General features: G+C 39.2%; 1 protein-coding gene across 1 annotated transcript; it reads left to right on the forward strand.

Annotated features, from left to right (window-relative positions):
• The first annotated feature begins 5,482 nt into the window (after nt 1-5,482).
• On the forward strand, nt 5,483-11,833 carry LOC121517231 (P2Y purinoceptor 14-like). The gene is made up of 3 exons (XM_041798844.1): nt 5,483-5,632; nt 5,724-5,983; nt 11,239-11,833. The coding sequence occupies exons 1-3, from the start codon at nt 5,483-5,485 to the stop codon at nt 11,831-11,833; spliced, it is 1,005 nt and encodes a 334-aa protein (XP_041654778.1).
• Nucleotides 11,834-16,423: the final 4,590 nt, after the last annotated feature.

The following is a 16,423-nucleotide window of genomic DNA, read 5'->3' on the forward strand; positions in this document are numbered from 1 at the left end:
TTGCCATTAAATACCCCTTTTTTCCTATTTTTTTGCCCATTTTTGCAGCTTCTTTTTGACACTTTTTCCAATTTTAGTCCAGTTTTTGCCCATTTAAGCTACATTTTGCCATTGAATCCCCCTTTTGCCAGTTTTTCCCATTTTTTTCCACTTTTATCCCACTTTTGCCCTTTTTTTCACCATTTGTGCCCATTTTTTTTGTCCTAATAAATAAATGACATACCACTTGTTTCCTATTTTTTTTTTGCCTATTTCTGCCATTCTTGACTACTTTTTGCCCATTTTAGTCACTTTTCACTAATTTCTTTTGCCACGATTTTGCTACTTTTGGACCTTTTTGGCCTCCTGTAACTCACGTTTTTGTCATTTCTCACCTATTTTTGCTTCTTTTTACCCATTTCTGCTGCTTTTGGACCATTTTTGCCACCCTTAACTTATTTTTAATGCTACTTCAAGCTGTTGTTGCTACTTTTCACCACTTAGACTGTGGTTCTTGCAACAGTATTTTTCAACAATTTGGCTCTTTGGTTGAGCAGGGTTGAGTAACAATATACTTTGCTGAGGTGATTTTCACACCTTCAGGGACCCTACAGGGGCCTACCAGCTCTCTCCCCATGATTCTGGCCCAGAACATAACTCCACCCCCTCCTTGCTGACATCACAGCCTTGTTTGGACATGGTGGCCATCCACCAACCATCCACTGCTCCTCCATCTGGACCATCCAGGGTTGCACGGCACTCATCAGTAAAAAAGACAGTTTGAAAATGAGTCTTCATGTATTTCTGGGCACACTGCAACTGTTTGTGCTTGTGAGCATTGGTTAGGGGGGGCTGAATAGTAGGTTTATAAATGACTGCAAGCCTCTGGAGGATCCTACACCTTGAGGTTGGTGGGACTCCAGAGGCACCAGCAGTTTCAAATACCTGTTTGCTGCTTTGTAATGGCATTTTAGCAGCTGCTCTCTTAACCTGATGAATTTGTCTGTCAAAAACCTTCCTCATAATGCCTTTATCTACATGAAACAGTCTGTGCTCTGAATCAGCCACAAATTTCTTCACAGTACGATGATCACACTTACATTTTCCTTAAATATCTCATGTTTTCATACCTTGTCCACGGCATTGCACTACTTGAGGCTTCTCAGCAGCAGAGATCCTTTTTCTTTCCCATATTGCTGAAACCTGTGGCCTGCTTAATAATGTGGAACACCCTTCTTAATTTGTTTTCCTTTTACTGGGCTCACCTGACAAACTAATGACCACAGGTGTCTGAGATTGATTTCAGTGATTTAAAGAGCCCTGAGACACAGCACCATCCATGAGTTAACTTTACGCTGTAAATCAATATCAGCGGATATCTGCCGTACAATCAGCCCACGTTTCCTTACATGGTGGCTTATATTGACATATACTTGTGTTTGTTATTGGCTTTTATTTGCCATTCTTATCAGCCTTTAAAATAAAACCCCTTTGAATCAGCAAACTAATGTCTCATCAAATATGAAACAATAAAGAAGACATTTAAGCAATGTAATATTTATTGGAAGGTTCTGAAATGACTCAGCTTCAGAGAATCATACTTATCAGTTATGGTTCAGGTCTTTCAAGGAATTTAAGGGTTTTTGGGGTACGAAAGGAACGAAATATGGAGAGGAAGCTGTGACGTGGAAGTGAAACCCGGACTCTGATGACTGGGCATCAACCCTCTGAAACCAGACGCCGCCGCTTGGTACATTTTTCCTCAAAAGTTATCACGATACTGAGTCGTCCCTTTTGGTTAGTTCAGTGGATTTGGTCACATGAGCTCTTCTTCTTTCTGTCCTTTTTTAGAGAAATGTATAGAGGTCCAAATCCAGTCCTCTAATAACCCCAGTGCCACATCACTCAGCTGTCAAAGACATTTACAGTAGGTGAGGATATTAGGAGAATAAATGAGTTTCCCTCTTCATCAGGGTTGTCAAACTCAAGGTTTGGGGGCCAAATCCGGCCAGTGGAACAGTTAAATCTGGCCCACAAGATCATATGATATTTCTGTTATAATTGGCCCATCAGCATGCAGATTTCCTCAAGTATAAAAATGTCAACTTACCCTAAGATATCCTTATTAAGTCATAAAATAAAATAAAAAAAGGAGTAAAAATATTTAGATAAGAAGTCGGGAATGTTTCAATTTTGCATCTCACAATAAAGACTCAAAATTGGGATTTTGACTTTATATTTTGTACTTTCAGAATTTTTAACTCATAATTTTGACTTCTTATATAATATTTTGAGCGTTTAGATTCATAATTTAAAATTTCAAGTCATGTTTTGACCTTTTTATCTAATTATTTTTTTAATTTCATTTCATATGTTCAACTCCTAACTTTGACTTCATAATCCCATAGTTTGATCTTTTAGACTCACAATTTAAAATCTGAATAATATTTTGACATTTTTAATTTTATGATGACAAATTTCATTTCATATTTTGACTTTCTAAGCTCATAATTTCGACTTTTTAATACATTTGCCTTTTAAAACATAATTTTTCAATTTCTTATTTTGACCTTTTTAAATAAAGAAATTTAATTTACTCAGATTTTGAGCCTTTTAACTTATCTTTTTGACTTTTTTGACCTCAAAATCATTTATCATTGGTGCTAGGTTTTTTTTTTTTTTCATATTTTATTACTGGTGAAATGAAATTTCTGGTTAAAAAGGTGACCCTATTACACTCTCAGGTTAGACCTGAATCCAGAATCCGGGCCCTGCTGTGACTGAGTTTGACACCCCTGCATGATGAAAATGTTGATGTATAGAAAAGTCTCCTCATTGACCTCTAGTGGTCTATATTTGCAACTACAATCATATTCAAATGCACTGACATGCCATGACCACTAGAGGGGAGTGTCTGCTTTCATTTACAGACTTTAATAAAGCATTTTTTAAACGTGTCATGCTGACTGATTGCAATGATTATATTATTATATGATTATATGATTATTATAATTATATGATTATATGTCAAATTATTATATGATTATATTTTATATAGCTCACCTGATAGGCTTTAAAACTGTATATGATTAGCCCAGTCCTAACCAGTGTCTGTGTGCTGCCCCACTTCCTTCCTGGTGTCTTCAGTCTCTCCTGAATGCTGAGCACTGCAGGTAACTGCTTTTTATCATTCTATACCTGTAGTTTAAGATAAATCTTAAATATTCATGAAAGAAATACTGTGATAACTGAGGTTACATACAGAACAGATTGGCTGCTATTTTTCCTCGTCTTCAGACTAAAGCGTAGGTTTGTTTCAGCCACATTTAGTCATTGTCAGTCTTTTTCATTTATACTTAGTCGACAAACCTTTAAAATATTACACATAAGTTTCAGTCAATAAAGTGTCCTTATATTTTAGTCTTTGATTTAGAAAGTTTTGTCTTTTTAAACTGAAATTAGCCACATTTATAAATGAACAAAGGCGTGCATCCTTGAGTCAAGCACAGCTGGACTTGCAGATCTTTAGATGCTGTTCTGGGACATCCTGGAGGAAGTTTTCCCCATTTGTGGATAACAGCTCTCACCTTGTTTGCTGGAGTGCCGCCGACAGAGACATTTCTATGTCCTAGTAGGTAGGTAGGTAGGTTTGGAAGGCATTATTCCCTCACTAAATGAAATCATCATTTACAAACTGACTTATTTCCTCAGGTTATTTTTGTCTCGTATTAAGATCAGTTTGATGATCTGAAATGTTTAAGTGTGACAAACGTGCAGAAAATCAGAGAGCAGGAAGGAGACAAATACTTGCTCATGAAGGGTAAACTGGCTCTGTCAATGAGAAGGACTGGTAGAGCAGCGCAGTGTCGAGTTCCTCCGGTGACTGTAATACGTATCAGTGCTGACAGATTATTCACACTAATCAGTAATAAAACATTAAAGCAGGTAATAAAAACAGAAATAAATGAGCTAATAAAGCAACATTACCTTTACTTCTGTGACTGACTCACATTGCCAGTAAACACACATTTTTCCCTATTTTTGCAGCATCTTTCTGACACTTTTCCCCCATTTTTGCCTTTTGTTAAAGGTGCAGTGTGTAATATTTAGCCTATTAGCATTTAGCAAAACAAGCTTGATTAAAATGAAACATAACATTTATAAGCCTTTTATTCATACATAGGGAGGGTCCCCTCCAAGGAAGCTGCCATCTTGGATTTTTGCATTTTGCCTGTTTCTATGGCACCATAGAAGGAACCAAATAACAGTTAAGCATGTATTGATTTTTAAACTTCACTGGTTCCCACAGTTATCACCAGAGAAATGATCATCACACTCCAGAATTGACTGTTAGATGTTGATAGTCCCAATTTTACACACTGCTCCTTTAAACTATTTTTATCACTTTTATCTTAATAAAATTCCTTTTGCTATTAAATACCACTTGTTTCCTTTCCCCCCAAATTTTTGCCTCTTCTTCTTGCCAGTTTTATCCCATTTTGCCCTTTTTCACCTTTTTTTTGCTACTTTTTGCCCATTTAAGCTACCTTTTGCCTTTACATACCACTTTTTTCCTATTTTTTTTGCCCATTTCTATCACTCTTGACTGCCTTTGTCCCATTTTAGTCACTTTTTGCCCATTTAAGCTACCTTTGGCTATTAATAACCCCATTTTACACTTTTTTGGCAATTTTGCAGGTTCGTTTTGACCCCATTTTTCCACGTTCATCCCACTTTTGCCCTTTTTCACCTTTTTTTGCCACTTGTTGTCTAAATAAGCTACCAGTTGCCATTCAATACCACTCTTTTCCTTTGTTCCCAAATTTTTGCCTCTTCTTTCTGCCAGTTTTTTTTCCACTTTTGCCCTTTTTCACAATTTTTGGCCACTTTTTTTTTTGCCAATTTAAGCTACCTTTTGCCATTACATACCACTTGTTTCTATTTTTTGCCCATTTCTATCACTCTTGACTGCTTTTTGCCCCTTTTAGTAACTTTTCACTCTTTTTTTTTGCTACTTTTGGACCATTTTTTGCCACCCGTAATTCATTTTTTGTCACTTCTCACCGATTTTTGCTACTTTCTGGCTCTTTTCCACTCTTTCCTCACATTTTTTGTCCCTATTCATGCATTTTTGCTGCTTTTTGATCATTTTTGCCACCTTTAACTTATGGTATTGCTTCTTCAAGCTATTTTTGCCACTTTTCACCACTTATATTGTGGCTTTTGCAAAGGTATTTTTCAACAATTTAGCTCTTCGGTTGAGCAGGGTTGAGTAACACTGCTGTAGAGAGTAAAACCATCCAGCCACATCCATATGGTTATATGTGGAGGACTTCTGATGACTCAAAGGGTTTTTTGGTTTAACATTGATGCTGAAGAATTTCCTTAGAGCTGCTATGGTGATCTGTCACTTCCTCTCAGCTCTAACCACTTCTAGTCTCTACTCTCATGATGATGTTAAACCAATATCTAAAGCTTTAACTCTCCTAGATCCTTCAGAAACATGCAGGACATGGAACAAGTGTCCCCTGTCCTCAATCTGTCATCAGCATCCACCCAAACCAACATGAATGGTTCGTCTTACTACGATCAGGATCAGGTGGACTCTTCAGCCAGCCTTTTCTTCATCGTGGTCTACGGTCTGGTGTTTCTGGTGAGTTTCAAACACTTAGATTTCCTCTTTCTATTTCCAGTGAAAGCAGGCTGGAGTCTTAGATTTATCTAGTAAATCCTGTCCTCTTCAGGTGGGTTTGCTCCTGAACGGGTTCACGCTGAAGTTTTACTTCTGCAGCGCTCAGCAGCAGGCGTCCAGCAGCGTGACCATCTACCTGAAGAACCTGGCAGCTGCAGACTTCCTGATCAGCCTCTGCCTCCCCATCAGGATCAGCCACTTCGCCAGCAGATCCGTCACCATATTCAGGGTCTACTGCAACTTTGGGGCCAACGCCTTCTACCTGAACATGTACGCCAGCATCCTGTTCATGGGTTACATCGCAGCTAACAGGTAGGAAGCCTCATGAGTGAAGTTAAAAACAACAAAATAACTAATTATACCACAACCCCACTTCCTAAAAGTTGGAGCTCTGCGTAAAATACAAGTCTAAAAATAAACCAAATCTTATTCAGAGTAGAACAGAAACAACATATCAGATGTTGAAACTGAGACATTTCATGAAAAATATTAGCTCACTTTTAATTTGATGGTGGCAACACATCTCAAAAAAATTAGGGACAGGGCAACAGAAGGCTGGAAAAGTAAGTTTCACTAATGAAAAACAGCTGGAGGAGCATTTTGCAAAAGTTAACTGACAACAGGTCAGAGTAACAGGAGGATTGATAAAGAAAACCTCAGACTCTCAGTTCTGCTTTTTCTATCGTCACAGTGGAGCAAATTAAGATCAGACTGACACTTGGTGTGATGGTAAACTGAGCTTCACGACAGTTAAAGACCATAAATATTCAGTTTCTTCATCTCAGGATAAGAGTGAGATGTTTTTATGGCTGGATGTGGTTTGCTTAGACAAAAAAGGTGTTGAAGTACCAAGAAAGCAAATCAACAATTAGACTGTGGTTTTCTCACCTTGTTTACTTTAAAAGCACATGGTTGTTTCCAGTTTTTCACACACATTCTGTCTGTCACAGCACCTCTGCAGTGGCAGTGCCATGTTATAAATAGAAAAATGGAAATTAGAGCGCCATATTTACCTTGTATTAACAGATTCACTATATGGACTAAAGTACTTGGCCACCTGATCATTGCCCCAACAGGGACTGTAATAATGCTGGATCCAAATCCATGTTCTTTAAAAGTCACATATTATGCAAAAATCACTTTTCAGGCTTGTCTAACAAAAATATGTGCCCCTTGCCTGTCCACAATCTCTCCAAATACTCCCCACCCCCAGTTCTCAGATTTTCCCCTCATGATGTCATGTGGGGAGTTAGCTCCGCCCCCAGGTTCGGTTGGTCCTCCCTGCTTGGAAGAAAGTTCCACCCTCCTCTCCTGATCCTCCTCTGAGCTGCCATCTCAGAGGAGGATCAGGAGAGACATAGCCATTTCCTGAGAGGGGTGGAGTCAGACAGCTCATTAACATTTAAAGCCACAGAAACAGCTCGTTTTGAGCAGGGCTGAAACAGAGAAGTTTTAGACATGCAGAAATTCAATACTAGAGTGTTTTTCAGCAACAAACTTCACAGACATGTTTTGGGGACCTCTGAGACCAATATACACTTGTCTTAAAGGATAAAATATGTGACTAATATTGGGTGCTTACCAGAGGTGTAATGATTCATCGATGTATATCCATTGGTTGATTGATGAGTCAATCAGATCGATGGAAAGTCAAAACATCGATCTAAATCAATGCTTCAAGCTACGCTTTTGTTATAAAGGGCTCCAGAAAAAGTCCAGGTTGGTGCTTTAGAGTGATATGAGGATGTGAGGAAAAACACCGCATTCCACATTATTATGCAAATGACATTTTTCTCTTATTTTCCTACATATTAATGCAAATGACAGTCAGAAAATGTTTCTGAACAAACATCATAATGATAACCATTTAAAAAAAAAAATAAAAACCTCAAAATGCACTTTTCCACATTATTAAGCAGGCCACAGGTTTCAAGCAATATGGGAAAGAAAAAGGATCTCTGCTGCTGAAAAGCCTCAAGTAGTGCAATGCCTTGGACAAGGAATGAAAACATTAGATATTTCAGGAAAATGTAAGTGTGATCATCATACTGTGTAGAAATGTGTGTCTGATTCAGAGCACAGACGGGTTCCTGCAGATAAAGACATTATGAGGAAGGTTTCTGACAAACAAATACATCAGATTAAGAGAGCAGATGCTAAAATGCCATTACAAAGTAGCAAACAGGTATTTGAAGCTGCTGGTGCCTCTGGAGTCCCACCAACCTCAAGGTGTAGGATCTTCCAGAGGCTTGCAGTCATGCATAAACCTACTATTCAGCCCCCCTAACCAGTGCTCACAAGCAGAAACGGTTGCAGTGGGCCCAGAAATACATGAAGACTCATTTTCAAACTGTCTTTTTTACTGATGAGTGCCGTACAACCCTGGATGGTCCAGATGGAGGAGCAGTGGATGGTTGGTGGATGGCCACCATGTCCCAACAAGGCTGTGACGTCAGCAAGGAGGGGGAGTTTCTGACTTACCACTTTCTCCCATGGTACAAAAAGAAGAACCGTGCCTTATGAAGCAAATGCACCATCTCATGCTGCAAAGAATCCCTCTGTGTCATTGGCTGCTATGGGCATAAAAGGAGAGAAACTCATGGTGTGGCCCCCATTCTCTACTGACCTCAACCCTACTGAGAACCTTTGGAGCATCCTCAAGCTAAAGATCTATGAGGGTGGGAGGCAGTTCACATCAAAACAGCAGCTCTGGGAGGATATTCTGACATCCTGCAAAGAAATTCAAGCAGAAACTCTCCAAAACTCACAAGTTCAATGGATGCAAGAATAGTGAAGGTGATATCAAAGAAGGGCTCCTATGTTAACATGGAACTTGGCCTGTGAAGATGTTTTTGATTGAAATAGCTTTGATTTCAATAAATATGACCTCCTAATGCTGCAGATTCAACAGACGACCATTTTCAGTTCTTTACAACCAAAAAAAGTTTTAAAACTCTGTTGTGCTTAATAATGTGGAACAGTGTATTTTGAGGATTTTTTTTTTAAATAACAGTTATCATTATGAAGTTTGTTCCAAAACATTTGAATTATGCTCTAACAGTCGATGACTGCATTGCATTAATATTTAGGAAAATAAGAGAAAAATGTCATTTGCTTGATAATGTGGAATACAGTGTAAAAACATTTGGCACTGAAAATGTTTGCTGTTTTAAATCAACATGTTTTAACACAAATGCTCATAGTTGTGTTCCTAATTTAAAGGTAATCAGGTCTTTGTTGTTTTTGTTATAGAGATATTTTTATCAAATACAGAGACCTGTCTATAATTTCATCACAGAAACGCTTTTTTTTCTGAAACTATGTGAAATTTTTGCATAAAATTGCCTGATATCGATCCTGGGCGCCATATCGAACCAAATCAGAATCATATCGTGGCAGATTTTGTGATATCGAAAAATATCGTTTCGCTGTCCAAAATCGATAAATGTATCAGCATGAAACTGGTGATTTACACCCCTAGTGCTTACCAAGATTTAAAAACTTAAACTTATAAGTTTTAGGTAATTTATCTTGTTTTGAAAGTTAATTTCTTATTTTTAGTGTGTACCTTTAAAATATAAACTTAAATCAAGCATGATCATATCTTTTTTGTCTAAATTAGTTAAGAAGTCCTTAAATTAAGTAAATACCTGTTAAAATAAGCTAGTTAGTTCTCTCACCCAGTCTCATCAAAATAGATCTTGTTTCAAGATTCAAGTTGCTTGATTTAAGAATCACACACAGAGCATCAACCAGTCCAGGGTGTACTCTCACCCAATGACAGCTGGGATATGCTCAGGCCTCCCTGTGACCCCTAATGGGATAAGCGGTATAGAAAATGGATGGATGAAATATTTGTTATAAATATTTATGATATTGAGACGCTGATGAAGATGTGCTTCTTTAGCATTTGTTCTAGTGTTTTCTGCAGCCTTGCTGCTACGCTTTACCCAGGACTCCATTGTTTGACTTTTCAAGGCAGCAGTGATTGACAGGTGATGTCATGTGACATGTGGGTTCAACCATACCGACATGGGGGAGACTCAGGATTTCTTAGGATAATGAAACTGAATAGCCTACTGAATATGAAATTCAGTTTGTGAACTTACACTTACATTTTGGTGAAATGTTTATTAGTTATTTTGAAGGATTTTTGCCCCCAAGGGGTACGTGAATGTACACTGCTGCAGAGCATTTATGAGGTCAGGCACTGATGTTGGACCAGAAGGCCTGGCTCACAATCTCTGTCCCAGTTCATCCCAAAGGTTCTTGATGGAGTTGAGGTCAGGGCTCTGTGCAGGCCAGTCAAGTTCTTCATTGTGCTCTGGGGCACAGTCATGTTGAATAGAAAAGAGCCTTCCATTAACTGTTTCCACACAGTTGGAAGCATAGCATTTTCCAGAATGTCTTGGTCTGCTGAATCATTAAGATTGGCCTTCACTGGAGATAAGGGGGCTAGCCCAGACCCTGAGAAACAGCCCCATACCATTATCCCTCCTCCACCAAACCTCACAGTTGGAACAATGCAGTCAGACAGCTGGCATTTGACTGGATGATATGAGGCTTGTACGCAGCTGCTCGGCCATGCAAACCCATTCATGGCTGCACAGATTTAGTGTTTATATTAATGCCAGTGGAAGTTCAGAACTCTTCAGCAATGGAGACTTTGTGGCTGAGTTGCTGTTGTTCCTAAACTTTTCCACTTTCTAATATTTTCACTTGGAATATCCAGCAGGGATGAATTTTGCATTTAAATTTTAAAAGTGAACAGTTATGATGCATTCTATTCTCACTACAATAAAATGATCGTTCTGCCTTCAGTTGGCCTTCAAAGTATTTGTGTTCTTGTCCATTTCAGTGTTGTATCTAAATTGATTAAATTAAAAGAAAAAAAAAAGAATTAAATGAAAAAAATTAAATAAATAAAAAAAAATTAAATTTAAAAATTTTAAATTTTAAATTTAAAAAATTAAATTTAAAATTTAAAATTTAATTAAACATTAATTAAATCTAAATTGATGTGATTGTGTTTCCTATGGTTTTTATTTTTACCTGCCTGCAAAGCAAATTTCCCTCAGGGGACAATAAAGTTGACTTTACTCACCTGTGGCTCTAAATGAACAGCTGATTTCAATAATTAACAGGTGTGGCCAAACATCTTTGTCCATTTAGTATATGTTGGTCTGTATGGGCATCTGATTAAGTCCACAAACTAAAACATGCAATACTTGGAGAATTGTTTGCATTTTCTACTGTTATGTTTATGTTTCTCAAAGTAAAAGCCTGGGTTAGCACTGCAGTGGAGACACTCGCCTTGTTCATAAAGAGTGCTTCAGTTCTGTTTGTTTCCTGGTTTAGTTAAAAATGAATGAAGTCAGTTGTAGGGAGATTTATTGAGGTGAAACTTATGGAGAGAGATGGCGCGGATGTGTCATGAAAGTGGACAGCATCAACTAGAGAGGACACACGCTTCAGCCGTCCCACATTAATGCTAAATTTCCACTTTATTTCCATTAAAAAATATTGATTATCAATAGTCATGCACTGATGCCCCGTTCTCTCTGCAGGTATCTAAAAATCGTCCACCCTTTGGGGAATAACATCCTGCAGACAGTGCGAGCTGCCCGCATCATCTCCACAGTTACCTGGGTCTTCCTCCTGGCCTTTGCAACTGCCTTCACCACCATGATGCTCCTCTCTGATGAATCACCTCCATCAGTCACAAACACTTTGAGCTGTGACGTCCTGCTTGGGGAGCAGCTCAGCCTCTTCTACAAAGCTCTTCTCTTCTGCTCCACCTCCATCTTCCTCATCGTGTTCGTTTCCCTCTTCTTCTTCTATTACAGCACCTCTCGCAGGCTGGCGACAGTAGAGCAGAGGCAGCCGGCGCCCTCCGGCTCTAAGAAGCTCACCAAGTCCCGCAGGAACATGTTGGTGCTGGTCGTCGTCTTCTGCGTCTGCTTCATGCCGTACCACCTGGTCCGCCTCCCGTACACGTTCCTGAAAAGGCGGGGTCAGACCTTCTTCTTTCTGAAGGAAATGACCGTCATGATGTCCATCCTCAATGTCTGCTTGGATCCACTCCTCTACTTCATCTTCTGTAAAGCCTACAGGGCCCGGCTAAAGCAAAGTGTTTGGCAAGGATCTCAGAGGGCAGGCTAGAACAGTTCGTCATTTCAGCTCTGCAGTTTAAGATTTGCGCCTGCTAATAGCTCCTCTCCTACAGTAAATCCACAAGAAAACTTACTCTAATCATTTGCAGGCTCTAACATGCTCAGAAGGTTAGCCACCATGACAGAGGGAAAAAGAACAAAGAAAAATACAATGTTCAGGCCAAGAACTCATTTGTGCAGAGACCTGCAGCAAAATGCATTCGTGCACACAGATTCTGAGATGATTATGTGGGATTCAGAAGCTATTAAAAAAGGGAAAATACAGTGACCAAACACTTGTGTCTCTACTGTTTTTACAAAATTACATTAAAACATTATAATTAGACAAACTCACATGCTTGGAAATTATTTGGAGAAGTCATTCTGTAAACTTCCTGCTAAATTGGTATTTTATCAATAATGAATGTGAATGTTCAGGATTTCTTTACTGCATTAACAACAGCTCTCATTGCAGCAGACCACAAACTTTACAACATGGTATTTTTATGAAAAGAGCAAAAGCAGACATGCATTAATGCAGTGGATGGGGGCACGTTAAAGTGTGAATATGATCGACCTTTATACACATTACAACTGTGCAAAGGAGACAGCACCAGTCTGTTATTAGATGCTACAGTGTTCATTACACTCTTTTACTGGTAAGGCAAACTATTTTAGGACTGATGTGTTTATTTTTACCCAATCACAGTGCATAATGGTAATCCTTCTGTCATCCATATGCACGCTTTCTCTCCCATTATAATAAAAAAAACACACACAATATAATTTACTGTTTCCTGACAGGGCATGAAAGTCACACATGGCAGCAGAGTCAGAAATTTCTAGTGGCTCCAAAGGCCATTTATTAAAGTTGACCTTACTTCCAATTGCCACATTCAGCGCTACAAACCGCCAGGGAATCATACTGCAGAGCACATGGATCCCTCTCTAGTCTATCAGAGCATTTCCACAGCTGGCGCTCCAGTCTGGCGGCAGCGCATGCCTGGACCAACACTTCGCTCTGCTTAGTTCAAGATACACTGCAGGTCTATTTTCAGCGCTGGCCACTGCCAAACCGCGTTAAACAGAAAGCTCCAGAAGAGGAAGTCTCAAGTGTAGAATACCTGATTCTTTCAAAATACAACACAATGCACGGACTCCGGATCATAAATCATCACTATATCAGCATTACCTCTCATCCTGCAGCAAGAGCAAAGGGTCACTGAGAGGTCAGTAGGTCACAGAGCTACAACGATGCCATTTATGAGGAAAAGTTAACTTTTGGGGATATTTAGCCAAAGAATTTTACATAAAACCCAATGTACTCACCCAGTGAAGCAATAATATCATGGACTTATACAAGAAAGGATGATAAATTAAGCCCCAAAGGTAAAATCATCTGCTGGTGGCAGACTATTCCTGCGTGATCTCTTCCTGCTGATCAGGGCTACGCGCTGCGGTGCAGCCATAGACTGTGGAAAGAATTGGACAAACTCCGTGTGACGTCAGTCGTCTGCTTACAATAAGCAGACTCAAACGGTTCTTGAAGCCAATCCGTGGAGGCTTCCACATTGAAATCGCGGCCTCAACTGACCTTTGGATCAACCTAACGGCCTGTTTATTCTGTGTGTCAAAACCGGCTGTTTAACATGTGTGCAGACAGAACTTCTGGTGTTCCTTCAGCCAGGCTCAAGTGGACAGTCGTGGCATAGCAATTTTTTGCACTTCAGCATTGGCTTCAGTTTTTAGGACCGAAGGTTGCTGCTTGGGCGCAGCGCTCTAGACTCGCTTCCAGTGGGCGAGGTCGCTCGCCTTTGGTTGGACCAAACCCACAGCGTTCTGGTGCACAGCGCAGTCATCTGATGTGGAAATTGCGGATTTGGATCCAGAGAAACAGCAGACTTTAATAGAGTGAGAGGAGGAGAAAAAAATGCGCCAGTTTAATACCTGATTTACTTTGGCGTTAAATTGCTCCACTTCTACTTCCTGTTATGGTGAACTATGGCCTCTGTGAAACTGTTGCTATTTGTAATGAGGCTGATTTGCATCTGTGGAGCAATTTTGTGCCAAATTTTTGAATATGTCCTCATTCAAATAAATGTATGTTCAAATCACTTCTAAAGACTTCAATTAGCTCTTCATGTCTCACTGTTCTGTAATATGTTGCTCTTTATTAACTCGTGGGTAAATCTATGCTGTAATGCTGTTTGATCTTTTAAATTACTGTAAATTATCTTTCAATATCCTTGAAAAGTGAATAAATTAAAATGTATTATTAGCATTAAATAACCGACTGCACTTTTTTTGGCAACCTTCCTTAAAAAATGCCTAGCCTACCAATCCTCCCAAAAAGGTGGAGCTACGGACACAAAGGAGGGTTTTCAGAGAGGGGCAAAGATTTGCAAATATGGGCAAAAAGCAAGGGGTGGGGAGAAAAAGACAATAAGTGGCAAAAAGGGCAAAAATTAGCTTAAGTAGGCAAAAAGTTGCAAAAAGATGTTGCAGAGATGGGTAAAAATGGGCACACAGAAGGGGGGGGGGGCAGAAATTGGTAAAAAAGAGCAATGGCTGGATAAAAGGCAAAAGTTCCTAAAGAGTGGTTAAAAAACATGGCAACAAGGGGAAAAAATACAAATATGGGAAAAAAATGGGACAAAAATGGGGGGAAAAGAGGGAAAACAGTGGTAGAATTTGTCAACAAAAGGGCAAAAAGCCAACTCGACATGCCAGATGGATGTGTTTCACACATCCATCTGGTAAACCTCTAATAGACAGCGTTTGGGAAAGGGCAGAGCCTTTGGAAAAAAAACTCGGAGGATGATATGATGAATGTTCTGTCTGTCACATCTTTACAGGCCAATCAGAGCAACAAAACACATGACGTAGCCACTACCGAAGGAGTAAACTCCATAGAGAGCTGCATAACACGAACCATGGTGATTGTATGTCAGTACACGACTTGTGGTTTTTGAAAGAAAACAACTCACTGCTGTTCTTTGTTCTTCTTTTAATGAAGAAATGTTGTCAAGTTCTGATAAAACTGGTGCTTTAGCAGCATCCACACTACTGTCTTCCGCCATAATTGCACCGGCCTCTTATCGCTGCTTGTTTACATCATGACTCCGCCGCACCCAAAAGTACTGCCCCTCGTCAGAGGCGTTCAGACAGCTTTGCAAGATGGATTCGCCAGTGAGAAACACAGAAACAGTCTAATCCATCTGCTTTGCAAGTGTAGCGGGTCCTGGCTAGGTCTCTGCTGACAGATATATAGATAACCCGCTGGTAGGAGTGCCCTGGAGATATTAGAAATATCACACAGGAATTAGGGAAACAGGACAACTGTTGCTCATTCTCCATCCAACCAGATTATATTTATTTACATATTCATTTTAACCATTTAACTGCAATCCTGAGTTATTCTCTGTTACTTTGTCAGCTTTATATTACAGCGCTGGTTATATCCACATCTGGATAACATTGAATGTCTGTTTTCCCATAAATGTCTCTTTTTACACATTTTCCAAAATAAACTTATCAACATCTGTAGTAAAGATAAAATAAACAGTTTCTCTTTATATTGCATCTTCTATCTATCATTAGCCATATGTGCACTTCTCCCTTAAACACGTCCTCTTTATCTTCTCTTTAAAGAGTATTTTTGTAATCACTGTACATTTTGTAAGTGTTCACTTTTTATAACAGAATAAATCTCTCTTGCAGTTAGGCTGTAGTACATTTACACTGTATATATAAACACAAACTAAAATACTAAACATGGCTACCTCCTAGCTTGCTGCTATAGCCCGTGAACTACAACCAAATCACTGCCTTCAATCAACGTGTGCACCACTTACACAGGGCTGCAGCCATAGCTGATCTTAATATAAACATTAGCATTAGCTTGCTACATTTTGAACAATGTACCATACACACAACTGCTTTTCACACACACAGAAATAACCCATAAACGCCCAGGAGCCAAAAGAAACAAAAAAAGGAATCAATGAGCTACAGCGTCAAGCGCCATTTTCTCAACTGCAATAGTCACGTATCATAACACATAAATGTTTACACACTTAACATACTTTTAGCTTACCAACCACACATCACTGGGGGTTCGTATTAGCTTATAAACATCTGTGGTAACACAAAAGACGAGTAGCTAACCTGGAGATATTAGAAATATCACACAGGAATTAGGGAAACAGGACAACTGTTGCTCATTCTCCATCCAACCGGATTATGAGCCCAGCTCCCGCTGTCTACTGCAAAGAGTCCCAGGGAAGCTGCTGGTCAGTGCTGCCACCAAGTGTCCATTTTATGAAACTGCATGTCATTGTGTGCTTCTCTGTAATTTCTCATTATAAATCAATTAGACAGCATAAAAAAAGACAATTTGTGATAAACAACAAAAAAAAAGGTGACTCTTAGAGGAAAGGAAACACAAAGTAATAAAATCTCAACAAAATACTTATTTTGAGAGTACCCCACAGGGTTAGCAAAAAAGCAGCAATGAGTGGAAAAAAATAGAAAAAGTGGCAAATAATGGGCAAAAGGCAGTTAAAGTGGGCAAAAGTTGCAAAAAAGTTGTTGCAAAAAT

Source organism: Cheilinus undulatus, linkage group 2 (assembly GCF_018320785.1).
Source record: "Cheilinus undulatus linkage group 2, ASM1832078v1, whole genome shotgun sequence".
Taxonomy (NCBI): Eukaryota; Metazoa; Chordata; class Actinopteri; order Labriformes; family Labridae; genus Cheilinus; species Cheilinus undulatus.

Coding starts and splice junctions, on each gene's coding strand:
- LOC121517231 (XM_041798844.1), top strand. CDS start 5,483: ATGCAGGACATGGAACAAGTGTCCCCTGTCCTCAATCTGTCATCAGCA. Junction 5,633..5,723: donor TCTACGGTCTGGTGTTTCTG/GTGAGTTTCAAA, acceptor TGTCCTCTTCAG/GTGGGTTTGCTCCTGAACGG. Junction 5,984..11,238: donor GGTTACATCGCAGCTAACAG/GTAGGAAGCCTC, acceptor TTCTCTCTGCAG/GTATCTAAAAATCGTCCACC.